General features: G+C 44.0%; 1 protein-coding gene across 1 annotated transcript in view; it reads right to left on the bottom strand.

Moving 5' to 3' along the window:
* Positions 1–16,503, bottom strand: part of GUCY2F (guanylate cyclase 2F, retinal) — a 124,693-nt gene extending 108,190 nt beyond the window's left edge. The window contains exon 1 of the mRNA XM_044268975.1: positions 15,762–16,503. Within this exon, the coding sequence (XP_044124910.1) occupies positions 15,762–16,503 (742 nt within the window). The remainder of the gene's footprint in view (positions 1–15,761) is intronic.
* Positions 16,504–22,419: the final 5,916 nt, after the last annotated feature.

The raw sequence follows: 22,419 nt of genomic DNA, 5'->3' as shown, positions 1-22,419 counted from the left end.
TATATATTTAAACTTGGCATATTTGATCAATGCTTATTTTTAAGTTTTCAATACATAATGTGCATAACCCACATAAGCATGCCTCAGTCTTCAGTACATACATAGGCAAATAGGATTTTACAACAGAGACATTAGAATAAATAATCCTTATGTACGCTGGATAATTTTATCGCCAATGTTCTATTCTGTGCATTTAGATAACAGCCCTATTTCCATTTAAACAACTTGCACATGAACAGCATGCCGAATGAGAACGAACATCCCCGTCTGGGTTCCTGACGGCACGTCTGCTTTGTCCCTTTTATGTCTGCATTACTTTGGACTAAGATGGATTTCTGTCCGAGATAGTCTACTTTTCACCGTATTAACCCTTTCTACCCCGGGCCAGTTTTCACCTACAGTACCTGCTCAGGCCATTTTTTGCAAATCCGACATGTATCACTTTATGTGGTAATAACTTTGGAACACTTTTACTTATGCAAGCCATTCTGAGTTAGTTTTCTCGTGACACATTGTACTTCACGACACTGCTAAATAGTTATCAGTCATCATACCCATATGTCTGCTTTATGTTGGCATCATTTTGTGAATATCATTGTATTATTTAGGACGTTAGAAGGCTTAGACGTTTAGAAGCCATTTTTCTAATTTTCTAAAATGTTTTAAGCACCAATTCAGGTATAAAGTGATTTTGGAGGGGCTTACATAATGGAAACCACCCATAAATGACCCAATTTTAGAAACTACACCCCTCAAATTGTTCAAAACTGATATTACAATTTTTTTTAACCCTTTAGGTGTTCCACAAAAATTAAAGGAAAATGGAAATTTTCTGAAATTTATTTTTTATGCAGATTTTTCATGTTAATCATTTTTTTCTTGCAACACAGCAAGGATCAACAGCAAACTAAACCTCAATATGCATTACTCTGATTATGTAGTTTACAGAAATACCCCATATGTGATGGTAAACTGCTTTATGGGTACATGGCAGTGGTCAGAAGGAAAGGAGCACCATATGTATTTTTGGGGCAGAGTTTGCTAGAATGGTTTTTGGGCACCATTTTGTATTTGAAGAGACCCTGATGTACCCCTACAGTGGAAACCCTCAAAAAGTTACCCCATTTTGTAAACTACACTCTTCAAAGAATATATTTAGGGGGGTACTGAGCAATTTGACCCCCTAAGCGCTTTACGGAATTTGAAAACACTTGGCAGTGAAAATAAAAAGTTTAATTTCTTCCAATAAAATGTTGCTTTAGCCCCAAATTTTCCATTTTCCCAAGGCGTAACAGGAGAAAAAGCACCCAAAATGAGTTACCCATTGTCTTACGTGGGGGCTCATTTTTTGTAGGATGAGGTGACCTTTTCATTGGTACCATTTTAGGGTACATAAGACTATTTTGTCGATTGTCTTAGGTAGGGTCTCATTTTTTGTGGGATGAGATGGCGGTTTGATTGGTACCATTTTGCTATACATATGACTTTTTGATCGCTTGGTATTACACTTTGTGAGGCAAAGTGACAAAAAATGGCTGTTTTGGCATAGTTAAAAAAAAAATTTCAGCATTCACCTGAGGGGGCATCTCATGTGATATTTTTATAGAGCAGGTTGTTACAGATGTGACGATACCTAATATGCTTATTCTTTTTATTTTTGTAAAGTTTTACACAGTAAATGCATTTTTGAACAGAATGAAATCTAATTTTTGTGTTGCCATTTTCTGAGATCCATATTATTATTTTTTTTGGGCAACTATCTTAAGTAGGGACTCATTTTTTGTGGGATGAGATCTAGGTTTGATTAGTACCATTTTGGGGGTATATAAGACTTTTTAATCGCTTGATATTACACTTTTTGTGAGGGAAGGTGACCCAAAAGTTTTGGCAATTTTTGCGTTGTTTTGGCAATTTTTTGGGTTGTTTTGGCAATTATTTTTTTACTGCATTCATCTGAAAGGGTGGATCATGTGTTATCTTTATAGAGCCGGTTGATACGGACTTAGCAATTATGTATACTTTTCTTTTTTTTCACAATTTTTTTATTACTTAATTATGGGAAAAGAACAGTTTTTTTTTTACTTGAAGCCTTTTTTTTTATTATGCAAAGCTTAATTTTAACTTTTTTTTAAACTTTTTTTCCCCCCACAACTTTTGGGGGTCTGATCCCCTGTACAATGCATTACAATACTTTGTAATATACTGTAATGCTGTATTGTAATGCATTGGCTGTAAGTGTATTACACACTGTAATACACTTACAGCCTTCCTGCCTGTGAGATCCAGGGGGCTAGATCTCACAGGCTTAGGGCTCATGCACACGAATGTATTTTCATTCTGTGTCCGTTCCGTCCGCAAAAAAACATGAAGGTACTCTGTGTGCATTCCGTTTCCATATGTCCATATTTCCTTTCTGCAAAAAAATAGAACATGCCCTATTATTGTCCACATTACATACAAGGATAGGACTGTTTTATTAGGGGCCAGCTGTTCTGCAAAATATGGAATGCAATTAGATGTCACCCGTATTTTTTGCGGACCACAAAATACATGCAGTCGTATGCATAAGGCCTTACATGAAAGGTAGCCTGCCATTGGGTCACTGTCACAGCAGAGCGGGGAACCGATGGGGAAGGGGAGGGAGCTTTCTCCACACACCCCGCGGTTAGCGCTGACCACGGCATAGTGAGGGTTAATACGCCAGCATCTGTGTTTTCACCCATGCCAGCGCATACAGCAGGGGTCTGGCTAACGGGAACAGCAGGTCAGCTGCAGCTCATGCACCTGCCCAATCAGAATGCCATAGTACTACAGCGCTGGTCGGGAAGTTACTTCCCGCAGCACTGTACTATTACGGCACTGGTCGGTAAGGGGTTAAAGGAGTTGTTCAGTTTACTGGAGGAAACCAGACAATACAGAGACTACATCTGAAATAAAGAAGAAATCATTAGGTATGAGCGAACTTGTGTTTGGGTTATCTAAGAATTCCGTTATGGATTCCACTACCAATGACCATAACTTATTGTCCATGGCAGCAAAATCCATAACAGAATTAAAAAAATAAAAATAAATTGTATGCAGAACTTGAAAACACAAGTTCGCTCATCCCTAGTGATCATTACTTACATGGCAGATTCTGCAGTTCTCCCAAATGGGCTCTGTTTACCTGGCTGCAGGGCTGACAAAATGTTTGCAATACATGACTGCTGCAGCCAATCATTGGCCTCAGTGTTGCATCGAAGAGGCAGTGATTGGCTGCAGCAGTGATGTGGTCTTGACATGACATCACCAATGCAGCCAGCTAAACAGATCCAGGCCAGGAGAACCACAGCAGGACCTGCCATGTAAGTAATAATCACTTCTTTATTGCAGGCAGATCCCCTGTTGTTTCCTCCTGAAACCCGACAACTCCTCTAATATAATGTCATGGTCAATGGAAAATATCACTTGAGTTTATAATATGAGTTCTATAAGTGATAATCAAAAGGTATCCCTATATTCAGAACCATTATGCAAAATAAGGTGATCTTCATTTTATGGCTTAATACGTAGTGCAAACAAGATACAAGAATCAATGCTTTGAGTGCAAATGATATAGCAAGTTGTATATTCAGATAGATGATCACTAGTATGATAGTCCTTCCCAATACACTTTGCATTATGGTGGTCAGCCTCTCCCTCAATTACACAAGGAGATGTACTGCCATTAGTGTTGATCGAGCACCAAAGTGCTCGGGTGCTCTGGTACTCGAGTAGAACACTTTGGGATGCTCGGGTGCTCTACCAAGCACCAGAGCACATTGGAAGTCAATGGGAGAACCCGAGTATTAAACCAGGCACCCCCTACTCTGAAGAGGGGAGGGTGTCTGGTTCACAGGAAAAGGTCAGAAATTGATGGAAACACCACTGAAAACACCACTGAAAGGGTTCAGGAACAGCATGGGGAGGATGTCTGGATGCATCTTGGACTCCCAGGTCGCTGCTGGGAACGATGTTGTCCGAATAGTACGCCACAACGTTCACCCAGTGTGCCGCCAGGGAAATGTAGCTTCCCGGGCCAAAAGCACTTGTCCATGTGTCAGTCGTTAAGTGGACCTTCCCAATAACTGCGTTGGTCAGGGCATGGGTGATGTTATGGGACCCATGCTGGTGTGAGGGGGGACGGCACACCGGAAAAGATTGTGGCAGCTGGAGACTGAGTAGCGAGGGACAGCCGCTGCCATCAGGCTGCAGAAAGCCTCAATGGCAACATTTTCAGGGCCAGCAATTTGGAAAGGTGTACATTTAGTGCTATGGCCTGTAGGTGGGTGGCTGGGTATTTGCGCTTTCGTTCAAAGGCCTGGGGTATGGACATCTGTACACTGCGCTGGGACACAGAAGTGGATGTGCTAGCTGATGGTGCTTGTTAAGGTCTAGGTGCAGGACGGGAGGCATCTGGGCCTGTGCCTTGGACAGGGGATTGGCCAGCACGTAACACAGGGGAAGAGGAGGCAGTGTTGTGACCCGCAGACACTGATTGTGGACCCAGGCGTTTGTCCCACCTATTAGGGTGCTTTCATGCCATGTGTCGGATCATGCTGGTGGTGGTGAGTTTGCTAACATGGTTATAACGGAAAATAATAGCATTCTTAAGACAGAATGCTAAATAAAATGGCCATTAAGAGGTTAAAAATAATTTAAAAAAACTCACCTTATCTACTTGATCGTGCAGCCAGTATCCTCTTCTTCTTTCTGCAGGACCTGTACCGTGGCGAGGTACGGGTTGTTAATGTTCTGTATTTGTCATGACACCAGTTGCAGCATGCGCAGGGTACTACCCCAGGGCCCTTCCAAGGTGTTATAACACACGTCCCAGATTAGGAATGCCAGAGTGGTGTAATGCCCTATAATGTCTCTATAGGTGGTAATAATTGTGTCAACGGTGTCTCCTACCTGGGTACGGCTGGACTCCTGGCTCACTTGCAATAAATTTGAGTGTAGTGATAGTAGGAGTAATGGAGGAGTTTTGCAGCAGAAATAATGTCCAGACCTTTAGATGAAGTTCAACCGTTTCTTTACTGAAGATAACTTGTATCTAAGCAGTATACAGCTTTGGTCTCTGGTCCTAGCAGGTGTAACGGTGGCGTACACACACACACAGGGGGGAGGGAAGTGACCACATTCGCTCCACCCTTACCCCTGGCCCTGCCTACTTGCCTCGCAAGTACTAATGACAGGGGACAACTGGACGGCAATCCCTAGCTTAGAATAAGTGCAGGGATGACAGACAGACACAGATCCCATGGGTCAGCAGCATGGGAGAGTGGGTACAAACAAGGAGCAGGACAAGACAACACACACCAGGAGAGCTGACACAGAACTGAGGAAACCTCAGCCTTATATACAGGTTCCATGGGTGCAGCAGAGAGGCCACACCCATGGAGCAGACAGAGGATTAACTGCTAATAGGAACACAGGGGAGTTAACCCATACAGAACAACAAATAACACACAGAAACGAAACTTCAGCGAGGAGCGCCGAACGAGCAAGGACGGAAGGTCACAGCCAGAGATAGTGGCTGTGACACTCCCACCCCTCAAAGCCCCCCCTCTCCTCCCAAACAGAAAGGGGAAGAAGTGGGGCAACAACCCAAACAGAACCAGGCAAGGGGACAGAAATCAAAGGGGTGACGAGGTACAAGGGCAGGAACACACACGACGACCGCAACCAGCCCAACCCCTGAAAACCAGCCTACACGGAGGGTCCGTAGCCAGTACGCCAGGGGAAGATAGCCAGCCAAAACGGCATACACGTCAAGTGAACCGCACCAAGAAGTTACCTCCCCCTCTCCCTCCGGAGAATGACATGTCTGCCAAGAACTGATTGGCCAGACATGCATACACCCCCTTCCGGAGGATTGGGATCAGGAACAGGAACCAAACTGGAATACAAAGAAAATCGGAATCAAAGGGGTACAGAGGTACACAAGCAGAACACATAAGACGACCGCAGCCAGCACGCAGCCCCTAGCAAAAGCCTACACGAAAAACACAGGAGTGGCAATGAGCAGAGAAGGACTAGCTCCACCAGTGGAATACTGCGTGGCCTTGCCCATAGCACGCTGCACGCCAAGGGGAATGCCGCCAGCCTACACGGCCACAAAAGTCATGGTGAACTGCAGTGTGCTAACACCTCCCCCTCCAGTCTCCCTCCGGAGAATGGCATGTCTGCCAAGAACTGATTGGTCAAACATGCTGACACCCCCTTCCGGAGAACCAGAAGCAGATGCCTGCGCCGATAACGGAAAAGACGGCCGTAGGCAGAGTGGCAAGCTAGAAAGGCTACACCGGACATCGCCCCTGGCAACCAGCATACACGGAGAACACCGCAGCCAGTAAACCAAGGCAACCAAATCCAATACCTAAAGGCACCATAAAGAGGGAAATACAGAATGCACAAATACCACAGATAAGCAGAAAACAGAACAAAAAAAACTCTGTGAAAGTTCACTTGTTCATTCTGTCACGAGTTGGAGGTCCCAGGAGAGACCACCGCGTCGTCAAGCAATAAACAAAAGGAAATCAGGTACAGACACACAAGAGTATATTGCACAAACAAAAACCAGGGAAGGCAGCACAGACAAAACATGAGCTCTATGTACCGTCAGCACAGTGGGAGCAAACCCCCACTGCGCCACTGTCTAGTGATACTCCAGAGAGGCGTGACTAAGCAACTCCTGGTATTCACTAGGGCCCCGGATGGTAGGGTTAGGCTTTGCAGCAGGAAGTTGCCAGGGTCCACTCTGGAGCGTGAACTAGACAGTGACAGCAGGAACGAATGCACAACAGGCACCAGAAGGTACCGAGGGCACATAGGCAAACATAACATAGACAGGCAAATACAAACAGGGCAACTAATAACACAAGCAGGAGTTCATAGCAAGGAAACAGGAGTGACAATGAGCAGAGAAGGACTTGCTCCACCAGTAGTAAACTGCATGGCCTTACCCATGGCACTCTGCTGCAAAGAAAGGTGCAGCAAGGGGTTGCTGAACAGAGACATGAATACACACAAGGTAACAAACATAACTGGCAGAACAGATAACAGAAACACAGGAAAGAGGACATCAATGAACAAGTAGGGAAACCCACAGAGCACAGACAGAGGATTAACTCCTAATAGGAACACAGGGGAGTTAACCCATACAGAACCACAACACACAGAAACGAAACTTCAGCGAGGAGCGCCGAACGAGCAAGGACGGAAGGTCACAGCCAGAGATAGTGGCTGTGACAGCAGGTTTTAGCAATGATTGGCAGGAAATGAATGCTTCTGCTTTAAACTTGGAGCTCAGACTGGGAATATGACTAAGTCTTAGACCGAGACTTGGTCCTTGCTGTCTTCCCTATGCAGGGGGTAACTCAACTGGCTCTAACAGTTGTTTCCCTCCCTTGCTGCAGGAAGATGGAATAGTCCACCTCTCTTCAGCAGGTGGACAGAATAGAACAGGATTGTTCCACTCTGAACTGCTTTAAAATTAAAACTATCTCTACCAATGATGCTGCCACCTGCTGGTATACTAGGAAAATTACTTGAACAATTGCATTTAACATAGGTTTATGCACATTTGTGGAGGAAATAAGCAAAATCACATCAGATGACAGTATAAAAGCTCTTAACAGATAGTAGCGGGGTAGAGGCGTGTAGTAACACAACTCTGGGGTGTTACACCTGCAAAAGGACCTGGGATGAAATTGCTAAGGAAATTATCCAGCTTTTCTGAAAGTGGATATAAAATTCATAAAATGTTTTTCATTTTATCTGTATATGTGATCTAATGTGCTGACATTTGAAAAGAACAAGCTAAGCTAAAAAACCTATAGAAGTGAACTGTGTGTGTTAAGATAACATTTGTACTACTCCTTGTAATTTTGCCTCTTTTGCTAAAAATCCTAAATACATTAGTTAACACATTTTTGTAAAGTGAAACTTGAAAAATAACTAACCAATCAATAGATGGATTCAAAAGCCATTATTGAAATGTCTGTAAACCAATCATGTTTTACTTTGAGGGGTTACACCCTGTGAACTGTGTATAAATAAAGGGTGCAGGACACTTTCACTTTAGGGTCCTGACAATGTTTTGAACTATACTCAGACTTCTGTCATTTTCCTCCGTCGACGTCATTCACCTGAACACGAGGCAACGATCATCACGTGGCTGACCCTTGGCCTGCCGCAACATTTTCTGGTGGAGAATGCGGGCACCACAACAACGCTCCTAGCTGCAGATCGCGACACGGAGACAGGGACCCAGGAAGACCGCGGTAAGTAACCCATTGTGTTACTACCTGTCTCCTGAGCTCTGCTCGCTGTTCTGCAGTGTGGTGTGTGAACGTGGTGCCTGTACCGTGTTCTGGTGAATGTAATATTTCCCCTATATGTGCTAAACTGTTTTTAGGCGTATGAATGCACGAATGTGTGAGTGGCTGAGATAAGCTGAATCTTGGAGGGGTCTGACCCTGCTCCTCCTGAGCCAAGCTGAAAGTCTAGAGCTCGCTGACTGGCTTGTCCGGTCCCTGACTCTGGAGGCCTCTGGTTCTGGTGGAGAAAGGGTTGACAGACCTATACTGGAGGAGGCTGTGAGAAGTGGCAGTGTATAAAGCTGTCCAGTAAGTTTGGATAGGGGCCCTGCAGTTCCTTGTTGGTACCTGAAAAGGCGCCTGAGGTCAGGGGTTGTTCCAATGTTATGTCATACTGTGTGGTTTCACATGTACTGAGTGCCTGCTGATATTGTGTGAGGAAGAATTACTGCATTGCTGCCAATTCCTGTGCTGTACAGTGTATACATGCGTGGGTATTATGATTCCAGTTTGGATTGGGTGGTTGCAGTTATAATCATTTGGATTGCAGTATTTGTTTGCTTCCTGTGCCATAGAAAGAAGTAGAGGGGTTTAAGGGGTTTCCAGCGAGTAACCCCAGAGAGAGGACGTGTGAATTACTCTGTGTGAGGGCAAGACTATATTGTAGTATTGCCAGACCAGTGGATCAGTGCTGCCTCGGAAGTGTGCCCACAGCACCACTGGTAGGAAAATTGGTGCCGCCTCGGAAGTGTGTCCACGGCACTACTGATAGTGCTGCCTCGGAAGTGTGTCCACAGCACTGTTGTAATTCACCAGGTGTGTGAGTACCTGGATAGTGAATTACAAGGAGCCACCCACGGGATGGGGGCTACACAGAGTAAGCGTTCCTCTGAGAAGGGAGCAGAGAAATGGGTCTCTGCAATTGATATTATGCAATGCGCAAAGGGCACTGAAGCAACCAAAGACTGTAGACAAATGCTAAAGAAATTAGGAGCAGGTGTGAATGGAACATTGGATGAACCAGTATGGCAGAAATTTCTTACTAATTTTAAGGGTTGGTTGGAAGACCATGACAAATATGACCAGGCCACAATGTGGTATGATGTAGCCCAGGGAATGACTTTGACTGCCCATAAGGCAAAAGACACTGACAAAGGGACTATGTATGAAATATGGGATGAAATTAAATTGCCAACAAAATAATTAAACATCCCTTCTGAAGTATGGTGTATTATCCCCCATAAACCACACAAATCTCTCCCTCCCACAGCACCACCTCCATATAAAAGCCCAGAGGGGTGGACTTGTCCTAATTGTGGACAACAGAACCCAGACACAAGAGTGAGATGCTCAGCCTGTGGGGGGCCCAAGCCACACTCTCGTGTGGGCTTATACCCATTAGTCAATAAGACCCTCCCCACAGTAAAAGCTGGGCAACTGGAAACACATGATTATGAAGTCTATAGGCCATGGACTCCTAGTGAGTTACTGGCTATGTGTAACACTTTGCCAGACCCCCGTACTGTCCCCAGTACTTTCCTTCGTAAATTGGAAAGTATCCAGACCGCATATAAAGCCACTTGGGCGGATCTGGAGAGTCTTCTAGAGACTAAAGGAGGGGAAGTACTTAAGAATCAAATGATGGCAAAGGCCCCTGGTACTGTCCCAGTGGATAAGGTCACAGACCAGTCAGGCCAGGAATTTATCATGGCCCTTAAACCCTGGGTAAAAGAGCAACAGGACAATCAGACTGACACTTTTATGATGCAAACACAAGACGCTAAGCAGACTGTAGCTGACTATGCCACAGCTTTAGAACAGCTCTGGCTTGACTATGGGTATGAGACAGGAGACAGTAAGGACATGAGACTACTAAAACATACATTCATGTCTGGATTAAAAGCACCCATACAGGATGCTGTGAAGAAGGCTCGCCCTGATTGGCGGACCTGCCAGTTCCCTGACCTAGTGGCCATAGCAAAGGGAGCTGAGCTAGACTTACAAAATTAAAAAAAAAAGCCAATAATGGCTCACCAACCTTTTAAACCTAAGGGCAGGTTTCAGGAAAGAATACCAGGTGGGGATCAGTCTCCACGTAACTGGGACCAAGTAACATGCTGGAATTGTGGGAAAAAAGGGCATCTCTCAGTCAAATGTCCCCGGAGAGGTCAGGCTACTGCCCGGACCTCTCAATGAAGTGACGGCAATCCTGTGAGTTCCCTCAATGTTAACTACCCCCTTGACGCAATCCCAGGTCCACAACTAATCATCACATCCACATGTGAGGACACGGGGAATTCAATTGACTTTTTGGTAGACACAGGAGCAGCCCATACCCTAATACAAGAAAATATGTGCCTGAGGAGCTTATCTCCTCAGATTACATCTACTGTCAAGGGGTTAGGGGAACAACTGTTAAACTCCCACTAACAAAGCCTGATATTCATGATGCCTTATCTATTGTCACGCGTGTGTTGGTAAGCTCAGATAGTCCATACAATTTGCTGGGGACTGACGTACTCAGTGCCATGAGGGCATCTGTGGATTTCTCTTCAGGAAAACCCCAAATTACAGCCCCTGTGCCTGAAGAGACTCTGTGTGCACTTATGTACTTAATGACATTTAGTCTGCCTCTCAGAATACACCCCCAGATTGGCTGTCTGAAGTGCCATCACATTTGTGGGCAACTTCCATGACAGATCTGGGCAGACTACCAGTAACTCCGGTGGTTGTGCAGCTGAAACCTGGCATTAAGCCGCCATGTGTGCGTCAGTACCCATTAAATTCTTCACAGGAAGATGCCATTGCAAATGATCTGAAAGAGCTGTTGGGGAAAGGGTTAATAATCCCTATAAAAAGCCCCTATAATACACCCCTATTTCCTGTAAAGAAGAAACAGACTGTGAAGGGTCAGCCTCCAGTCTATCGTATGGTACATGATTTAAGGGCAGTGAATGCTGTAACTGTCATAAATACACCACAAGTGCCCAATCCACACACGCTGTTAAACCAAGTGCCCATAGATGCCACATCTTTTTCTGTCATTGATCTTGCAAATGCTTTCCTCTCTGTCCCTTTAAATGAAGAATGCTGGCCCTATTTTGCTTTCACTTTTCGTCACAAGCAGTATGCATGGGTCGTTTTACCACAAGGGGCTGCCAATTCCCCTGATATTTTCTCCACTGCTTTACACTCTGTGTTGCAGTCCTGGCAGCCGGCCTATCCGGACACTGTTCTTCTGCAATATATTGATGATCTGTTGCTTTGTTGCCACAGCTCTGAACTGTGTAATGAAGAAACTTTATCTTTGCTTATTTTCCTTGCTGAAAATGGTTGTAAAGCCTCCAAAGAGAAGCTGCAACTTTGTAAATCTACTGTGATTTTCCTAGGTCACTGTATTTCTCCAGGTACCAAACACCTCACAACTGAGAGGGTTACTGCTATACAGCAGCACCCCCTGCCAAGTACTCTGAGGGCTCTGCGTGCCTTTATTGGACTTGTCAGTTACTGTCGCCCCTGGATTAAGGATTGCTCTCAGATGATGCAGCCACTATATGACTGCCTCAAAGGAGAGACCTTTGAACTCACACCAAGAGCTGTGAGTGCATTTCATACATTAAACTCACTCTCCCCACGACACCAGCATTGGACATCCCCAATTACAAACAAACTTTCACGTTGTATTGTCATGAGCAAGGGGGATTTGCCTCAGGTGTGCTGACGCAGAAACACGGGGACCGTATGCGGCCCATTGCATACTATTCTACCAGTTTGGATTGTATTGCCAGAGCACTACCCACATGTTTCAGAGCTGTCGCTGCTGCCTCTGAATTGGTGCTAAAGATGGAAGACTTGGTACTACAACACCCTCTTACCTTACAAGCACCACATTCAGTTGCTGAATTACTACACTCCACCAAACTGAAACATTTGTCTCAAGCCAGGATCACAAAATATGAGATGACACTCCTCAGTCCCCACATTACCTTACAGCGATGTACTGTTCTAAATCCAGCTGCTTTGATGCCAGTGGATTTAGAAGAGGAGGGGGGAGTGGGAGTAGTAGACATGTCTGATCCAGTTGCAAATCACAACTGTCATGAATTGATGATTGCAGAAACAAAAGGGTTACCAAATGTTACTGAAACACCATTAACTAATCCTGATGCTGAGTATTTTGTAGATGGCTCCAGATGGTGGAATGACGAACAAGGACACTTTGTCACCGGGTATGCGGTAATCCAGGATGGTAAGGTAATCATACAAAAAACACTCCCATCTTGTGCGTCTGCACAGGAGGCGGAATTGAAGGCACTCACTGACGCATGTACAATGTGGGTAAGGGACTGAGAATAAATTGTTACACTGATTCCAGGTATGCTTTCGGGGTAGCACATGATTTTGGTGTTATCTGGAAAACTAGGGGATTTCTGACTTCATTGGGCAAACCAATTAAAAATTCAGAAGCAGTACAGAGCCTCATAGAGGCCCTAGAGCTGCCCACAGAGGTAGCCATTGTTAAAGTGCCAGCCCATGTGAAGCAAGATGATCCGCTAGCTGTGGGAAATGCTCAAGCAGACCAAGCAGCCAAACAAGCAGCCGCTCTGCCGCTCCTGACATAGTTTTTTTCCAACTATGCCAGATTTGTCGCTCTTGCAGGAATTACAGGCTCAGATAACGCCTCAAGACAAAAAGGTATGGATGGAGGCGGGGGCTACGAAGACAGGAGAGCTCTGGCAGGTAAATGGCAGAACATGTTTGCCTCGGAGTTTGTATCCGATGATGGCCAATTTAGCACATGGCCCTACTCATTTGTCGAAAGGAGCTATGAGCACACTAGTGTTAGAACACTGGTTTGCACCTGGAACTCAGACCCTCTTTGAAAAGTTTGTTCAGGGTTGTCTTACATGTGCCAGACATAACCCTGGGAGGTTTGTAAAGACCCCCAAGAAACACACTCCCAAACCCTTGTACCCGTTTCAAAGAGTGCAGGTGGATTACATCCAGCTACCCAAGGTGAGCACATATGAGTATGTCCTTGTAGCCATTGATGTATTCTCAGGCTGGCCAGAAGCTTGGCCAGTAACTACGGCTACAGCCAAAAATACTGCTAAGAAAATATTGTCAGAGGTAGTCTGCAGATATGGGATTCCAGAGGTGATAGAGTCAGACAGAGGTACACACTTCACTGGGGAGATAATGGGACACATACTGAAGACCCTAGGGATCACACAAGCTCTACACTCTCAACAGTATGGAGTCACTATAGTGGTGGTCCAAGATGGAATCACTCATGTTGTACGGTTACTGCTTTATTACTTTCTGTTCTGTATTGAGTAGCTCTAGGTGCTAAGTGGAAGTTCGGATGGAGACTCATCTTTTGCAGGAAGGAAGTGTCCATAACGTTGACTAGAGGAGGATGGAGGTGGACTTTCAAGGCGGTTCCAGGCCTACTCACCATATTGGTCAAGGGATATGCCATGATTGACAGCACTGTCCAACCAAGGGACAGCAACGCCCAAGATGATGTTCATCTTCCTGATTCTACAACAGAGGACAACAGCTACACAGAAACTTTTAGGCTTACTGCTGATGCTCCTAGCAGGTATAGCTGAACTACCAGCTCCTAGAGATTCCAACACAGGAGCAGAAGAAGGTGTATCCAGAACTATGGACAATGATGCATGGAACAACAATGCTGCACCTACATCCACTTAGTGTTTGTGTGTCGTATGTGGTTTTAATAAAATGTATGTATGCTTAATTAAATGACAACTACTAGACAGACTGGAATCGATGCTTGCATCGCATGGTCTATGCAGCTTATCTGTATACTCTGTGAAGTACGGGCTGTCTAAGGGGTCATTTGTTTGTTCAGGTAGGTTAGTAGTTAGCAAGACACACATGATACAATGAAGCCTTCAGAAGGAAAAAACGTCTACCACGTGAACAGAAAAATTGAAAAAAAAAAGGAGGGAAATGTTAAGGAAATTATCCAGCTTTTCTGAAAGTGGATAGAAAATTCATAAAATGTTTTTCATTTTATCTGTATATGTGATCTAATGTGCTGACATTTGAAAAGAACAAGCTAAGCTAAAAAAACCTATAGAAGTGAACTGTGTGTGTTAAGATAAGATAACATTTGTACTACTCCTTGTAATTTTGCCTCTTTTGCTAAAAATCCTAAATACATTAGTTAACACATTTTTGTAAAGTGAAACTTGAAAAATAACTAACCAATCAATAGATGGATTCAAAAGCCATTATTGAAATGTCTGTAAACCAATCATGTTTTACTTTGAGGGGTTACACCCTGTGAACTGTGTATAAATAAAGGGTGCAGGACACTTTCACTTTAGGGTCCTGACAAGGTTTTGAACTATACTCAGACTTCTGTCATTTTCCTCCGTCGACGTCATTCACCTGAACACGAGGCAACGATCATCACGTGGCTGACCCTTGGCCTGCCGCAACAAAATCACCACGCTCACCACGTGGTGAGCGTGGTGATGTCATCGCAGGTTCTTTTGCATGTCCTGCAGAAAGAAGAAAGAAGAGGATACCGGCTGCGTGATCAAGTGGATGATGTGTTTTTTGTTTAGTTTTTTAACCCCTCAATGGCCATTTTATTTAGCATTCTGTCTTAATAACCATGTTGTAATAGAAAATAATAAAATCACCCAAACACCGAACCCAAACTTCAGTGAAAAAGTCCGGGTTCAGGTCCGGGTACCCGAACTCGCAAAGTTCGGTACAAACCCGAACTTTGCAGATGAATATTGCTTCTTTTTTATTTGGTAACATTCCTGGCTTTCAAAACCTTTTTTTTTTTTTAGGGGGGGGGGGCAGGGGGTCTTAGAATGCATTTCTAAGGGTACTGACCTTTGTAGCAGCAAAAGAGTGTCCAAAAACCATGCCATCATGTTGTTTAACTGCAGATCAACATGGCTTTCAAAATGATTGTTAGTACGTGTTTGGTTCTGGAGATAAACCTGCTACTCACCCAGCCATAAAGAAACTATTTGAAAACTGTGCTAATTTGCAGTAAAACTGGATATCAGCAGTTTTCAGCCACACATTGGGTCTCTTGCTCTGGCTGTTATATGTGTCACTACTAGTGTTAAGCAAACTTCTGTTTTTAGGTTCGACTTACAAGGTTCAGGTTACCTTAGAAATCCGTTATGGATTCCGCTACCACAGACCATAACTTATGGTTCCTAGTAGTGGAATCCATAACGGAATTCTTAGATAACCCGAACCATGTACACCGAACTTAGTTCGCTGATCCCTAGTCACAATCATTATCTAATTGAAATTGAAAGACTTTTATTTCATAGTCTATATCAGAACCTACTAATTAAAACAATGCTTATTACAATTACTTTTGAGAACACAAACTAGGAATTACTGCTAACTTACAGCGTAGATTATCAATCTTCCGGACCTTCTCCAGAACCTGCCGAGTGCTCTTACCATCCTCTCCCATAGACACAACTATTCCCACTGGCAATCCATTACTGCGAAGGGCATTTGCCACTTTTCTGCCAGTGTCCTTCCAAATGTCTTCATTGGATGAAATGACTCCGACATGCGCCCACTGGAAATACTTCATTATATTGAAAAGAACCCTGGTGGGAGAAGGTAGCGTTCTGGCAAAGGTGGGGTAACTTTTCACATTGTCCAGCTCATAGTTGATGCAGGCCCAAGAAAATACAGCCTTGTTCCAGTTTTTACCTAAAAGAGTAGCAGAGTCGCAATATCCTGGATTGGAAGGGCCAATAAACCCTGATGCAACCAAAGAGTATGTAAGGAAGGTTGACAGAGCCTTTGAAGTTTGGCAATCTTCATTAAGTATCACATAGTTAAAAGACAGTCCCAAATCTAAAGAAGCATCTTTGTTGATGCGTTCAATGGCTAACTTGGCAGCAACATCTGGAAGGGCTTTGGAAAACAATGGGTCACAGGTCCAAGGTCCGACAATACCTACTTTGTACGGGAGAGAGTTTACTAGCTGTGGGAAACAGACAATAACCAAAATTGTCCAACAGAAACAAATCTTAGATGGAAAAGTTGAAAATGTAAGGTATTCACTTTCCGTCCATTTTGGGTACCTGGTACATTTTAATACAAAGCTCTGAAAAAAACAGGGCTCTTGTAGCATTGCACTACTGCATATGTCTGTACTAGCCAATAAGAGATACTTCCAGTTTCAGTTCACAAAAGTCGCAAGATGGTTATGACTGCATATCCAGCATACGCCTGCCAAAAAAAAACATAAACTGCATTAGAAGTACAATAAAACATTTCATCAGTCAATCTGAGAAAACCATTCCACTTACTAGAGATTGTCTTTTGTAGCATATATAACAGCTATAACTATAAAGTCGTCCTTGTTGCAATACAACAAAGTAGCAGCATACTATAGCAAATACATTTTACATTGAAATGTTTACATATTGTGTGATGATTTTGTTATCATGCATGATCCATCCATTAAGCTTTATTCATCTGCATTAAAACAATTCACAAATGCCATTGCACCCAGCAATCAGGGTATTACAGGCATGGGGTCGGCGTAAAGGTGCAATAAAAAATACATACCCCTGAAACAAATAAATGTTAGATACAGCAACGGGGGCGGGATAAAGCAGTGCAACACTTGCTGCAATAGACTTTAAACTTTCCCTAATTTGGGGGTGGGAAAAGTGTTAAAGTACATAATGATCGGATTCTCTCCTATGCACCTGTGGTACGAACTGCAGTATTTGGTGCCCCACTGTGGCATTTAGTTCTGCTGGGGCGGTATTTTGTTCTGCACTATGATATTGCTGGCCCCACCTACTTCTATTGGCCCTACTTAAGGCCTCATGCACGCGACCGTTGTGTGCATCCGTGGCCGTTGTGCCGTTTTCCGTTTTTTTTCGCGGACCCATTGACTTTTTAATAGGTCCGTGGAAAAATCGGAAAATGCACCATTTTGCAGCCGCATCCGTGATCCGTGTATCCTGTCCATCAAAAAAAATGACCTGTCCTATTTTTTTGACGGACAACGGTTGACGGACCCATTCAAGTCAATGGGTCCGTGAAAAAACACGGATGCACACAAGATTGGCATCCGCGTCCGTGATCTGTGGCCGTAGGTTACTTTCATACAGACGGATCCGAAGATCCGTCTGCATAAAAGCTTTTTCAGAGCTGAGTTTTCACTTTGTGAAAACTCCGATCCGACAGTATATTCTAACACAGAGGCGTTCCCATAGTGATGGGGACGCTTCTAGTTAGAATATACTACGAACTGTGTACATGACTGCCCCCTGCTGCCTGGCAGCACCCAATCTCTTACAGGGGGCCGTGATCAGCACAATTAACCCCTCAGGTGCTGCACCTGAGGGGTTAATTGTGCATATCATAGCCCCCTGTAAGAGATCAGGGGCTGCCAGACAGCAGGGGGCAGACCCCCCCTCCCTCCCCAGTTTTAATTTCAGCTCCTCCTACTGGTAAGTGACAGATCATTAAGCAATGCGCCGCACAGACCTGTCACTTACCAGTAGGAGGAGCTCCCGGCCGGTCACAGACAGCGCAGCAGCCAGCAGGTAAGTATGATGGTTCTACTATTGCTAAGTAACCATGGCAACCAGGACTGCAGTAGCGTCCTGGTTGCCATGGTTACCGATCGGAGCCCCAGCGATTAAACTGGGACTCCGATCGGAACTCCGCTGCCACCAATGATCGGGGGAGGGGGAGAGAGGGGAGGCCGCACACTGGCCACCAATGTTATTAATACAATAGAGGGAGGGAGGGGGGGCCGCACACTGGCCACCAACGTATTACTACAATAGAGGGAGGAAGGGGGGGCCGGGGGGGGGCGCACACTGTGCCACCAATGTTATTAATACAATAGAGGGAGGGGAGCACACTGTGCCACCAATGTTATTAATACAATAGAGGGAGTGAGGGGGGGCCGGGGGGGCCGCACACTGGCCACCAATGTTATTATTACAATAGAGGGAGGGAGGGGGGGCCGGGGGGCCGCACACTGGCCACCAATGTTATTATTACAATAGCGGGAGGGAGGGGGGGCCGGGGGAGGCCGCACACTGTGCCACCAATGTTATTATTACAATAGAGGGAGGGAGGGGGGGCCGCACTGGCCACCAATGATATTCAAACTGGGGAGGGAGGGGGGTCTGCCCCCTGCTGCCTGGCAGCCCTGATCTCTCACAGGGGGCTATGATACGCACAATTAACCCCTTCAGGTGCGGCACCTGAGGGATTAATTGTGCTGATCACGGCCCCCTGTAAGAGATCAGGGGCTGCCAGGCAGCAGGGGGCAGTCATGTACACAGTTTGTAGTATATTCTAACTAGAAGTGTCCCCATCACCATGGGAACACCTCTGTGTTAAAATATACTGTCGGATATGAGTTTTCACGATGTAACTCATATCCGACAGTATATTCTAACATAGAGGCGTTCCCATGGTGATGGGGACGCTTCAAGTTAAAATATACCATCGGATTGGAGAAAACTCCGATCCGATGGTATAAAAGGGACTCCTGACTTTACATTGAAAGTCAATGGGGACGGATCCGTTTGCAATTGCACCATATTGTGTCAACGTCAAATGGATCCGGACCCATTGACTTGCATTGTAATTCAGGACAGATCCGTTTGGCTCCGCACGGCCAGGCAGACACCAAAACGACTTTTTTTTCATGTCCGTGGATCCTCCAAAAATCAAGGAAGACCCACGGACGAAAAAACTGTCACGGATCACGGACCAACGGAACCCCGTTTTGCGGACCGTGAAAAAATACTGTCGTGTGCATGAGGCCTAATTGTGTTACCACACTTTCTGTCAGTTTAGAACCACCTACAACACAGGGCCACTGTTATTTTAATTTTATTTTAATATTGAAGACCTATCCTCAGAATAGGTCATCAATATCAGATTGGCAGGAGTCCAACACCCGGCAGCCCCGCTGATCAGCTGTATCAAGAGAAGGCACAAGACTTCAGTAAATGACACAGATAGGAATACCGAAGTCATTAATCGAAGTCATAAGCCGAGACAAAGTTTTCCGACATGGAGCACATACATTTTAATGCTGCACATGGAAACAGCATTACAAACCACGTATTCTAACGAATTGACTTCGGATCTATGATCCGAAGCTTAATTGTCTCAAGCCTAATATTAAGGATGATTATCATTTTGTTAATGGGTTTTATCACTGCTTGTACTGTAGAAGTAATGGATATATAGTGGGGCAGCTGAAAGTATGGCGCAGTTACCCATAGCAACTATGCAGTTACTGAAAAATAAGTGCTGCAATCTCATTGGTTGCTATGGGCAACAGCACCATAATATCTTCACCATTGTTGTTTGTCTTCTACTTCTACTTGTGTCTAGACATTAACCCCTTAGGGACACAGCCTTATTTCACCTTAAGTACACGGCCATTTTTTGCAAATCTGACCAGTGTCACTTTAAGTGCTGATAACTTTAAAACACTTTGACTTATCCAGGGTTCTTTTCAAAAATTGTGATGACTTAACATTCCCCATATGTCTACTTCATGTTTGAATTATTTTGGGAATGATATTTTATTTTTGGGGATGTTACAAGGCTTAGAAGTTTAGAAGCAAATCTTAAAATTTTTCAGAAATTTACAAAAACCCAATTTTTAGGGACCACTACAGCTCTGAAGTCACTTTGCGAGGCTTACATAATAGAAACCGCCCAAAAATGACCCCATTCTATAAACTACACCCCTCACGGTATTCAAAACTGATTTTACAAACTTCATTAACCCTTTAGGTGTTGCAAAAGAGTTATTGGCAAATGGGGATGAAATTTGAGAATTTCATTTTTTTGCCTAATTTTCCATTTTAACCCATTTTTTCCACTAACAAAGCAAGGGTTAACAGCCAAACAAGACTGTATTTTTATTGCCCTGACTCTGCCGTTTACAGAAACACCCCATATGTGGCCGTAAACTACTGTACGGCCACACAGCGGGGTGTAGAGTGAAAGGTGCGCCGTATGGTTTTTGGAAGCCAGATTTTGCTGGACTGTTTTTTTGACACCATGTCCCATTTGAAGCCCCCCTGATGCACCCCTAGAGTAGAAACTCCATAAAAGTGACCCCATCTAAAAAACTACACCCCTCAAGGTATTCAAAACTGATTTTACAAACTTTGTTAGCCCTTTAGGTGTTGCACAAGATTTTATGGAAAATAGAGATAACATTTCAAAATTTCACTTTTTTGGCTGATTTTCCATTTTATTATTTCTTTTCCAGTTACAAAGCAAGGGTTAACAGCCAAACAAAACTCATTATTTATGGCCCCGATTCTGTAGTTTACAGAAACACCCCATATGTGGTCGTAAACTGCTGTACGGGCACACGGCAGGGCGCAGAAGGAAAGGAATGCCATACGGTTTTTGGAAGGCAGATTTTGCTGGACTGTTTTTTTGACACCATGTCCCATTTGAAGCCCCCCTGATGCACCCCTAGAGTAGAAACTCCATAAAAGTGACCCCATTTTAGAAAGTACGGAATAGGGTGGCAGTATTGTTGGTACTGGTTTAAGGTACATATGATTTTTGGTTGCTCTATATTACACTTTTTGTGCGGCAAGGTAACAAGAAATAGCTTTTTTGGCACGTTTTTTTTTTGTTATTTACAACATTCATCTGACAGGTTAGATCATGTGGTAATTTTATAGAGCAGGTTGTCACGGACACGGCGATACCCAATATGTATCCAATTTTTTTTATTTATGCAAGTTTTATACAATAACTTAATTTTTAAAACCCCAAAAATGTTTTAGTGTCTCCATAGTCTAAGAGCCATAGTTTTTTCAGTTTTTGGGAGATTATCTTCAGTAGGGTCTCATTTTTTGCGGGATGAGATGACGGTTTGATTGGCAGTAATTTGGCGTGCATATGACTTTTTGATCGCTTGCTATTACACTTTTTGTGACGTAAGATGGCAAAAAATGGCTTTTTTTACACCGTTTTTTTTTTTTTACGGTGGTCACCTGAGGGGTTAGATCATGTGATATTTTTCTAGAGCTGGTCGATACGGACGCGGCGATACCTAATATGTATACTTTCTTTTTATTTATGTAAGTTTTATACAATGATTTTATTTTTGAAACAAAAAAAAATAATCACGTTTTAGTGTTTCCATAGTCTAAGAGACATAGTTTTTTCAGTTTTTGGGCGATTATCTTGAGTAGGGTCTAATTTTTTGTGGGATGAGATGACGGTTTGATTGGTACTATTTTGGCGTACATGCGACTTTATCACTTTTATTACCTTTTTTGGGAAGTAAGGTGGGCAAAATTTCAATTTTCTCATAGTTTTTATTTTTTTATTTTTCTGGCGTTCACTGTGCGGGGAAAGTAACATGAAGGTTTTATAGATCAGGTCGTTACGGATGCGGCGATACCTAATATGTGTGGTGTATTTTTTATTTATTTTTTTATTCAGTGATAAATGTTTTTTTTTATCTTAACTTTTTTTCACATTATTTTTATTTTTTTTGACCCAGACCCACTTGGTTCTTAAAGATCCAGTGGGTCTGATGTCTTTAAAATACAGTACAGAACCCTATAGGGTTCTGTACTGTATTTTACTTACACTGAACAGATCTATGCTTTGAGCAGGCGTCCTGTTGCCATGGGAACCTTCCCCGTCTGCCACAACTAAAATCTTGATTTTAGGCACTCTAAAGTTTCTGATCCCCGCGGTCAGGGACCGCGGGGATCAGAAACTGCAAAAAGCGCAGCAAACCGCAGGTCTGAATTGACCTGCGGTTTGCTGCGATCACCGACACGGGGGTGTCACATGACCCCCCCTGGCGTTGTGACAGGATGCCGGCTGAATGATTTCAGCCGGCATCCTGGTCAGATTAACCCCTGGAGCGCCGGAATGCCTATTTAAAGTTAGGACGTACCAGGACGTCCTGTGTCCTTAAGGACTCGGGAAATAGGGCGTACCGGTACGTCCTGTGTCCTTAAGGGGTTAAATGATATTATGAGGGATGATAACAATGGAAGGAAATAAG

Source organism: Bufo gargarizans, chromosome 9 (assembly GCF_014858855.1).
Source record: "Bufo gargarizans isolate SCDJY-AF-19 chromosome 9, ASM1485885v1, whole genome shotgun sequence".
NCBI classification, from domain to species: domain Eukaryota; kingdom Metazoa; phylum Chordata; class Amphibia; order Anura; family Bufonidae; genus Bufo; species Bufo gargarizans.
This window is presented reverse-complemented; position numbering and strand designations above follow the sequence as displayed.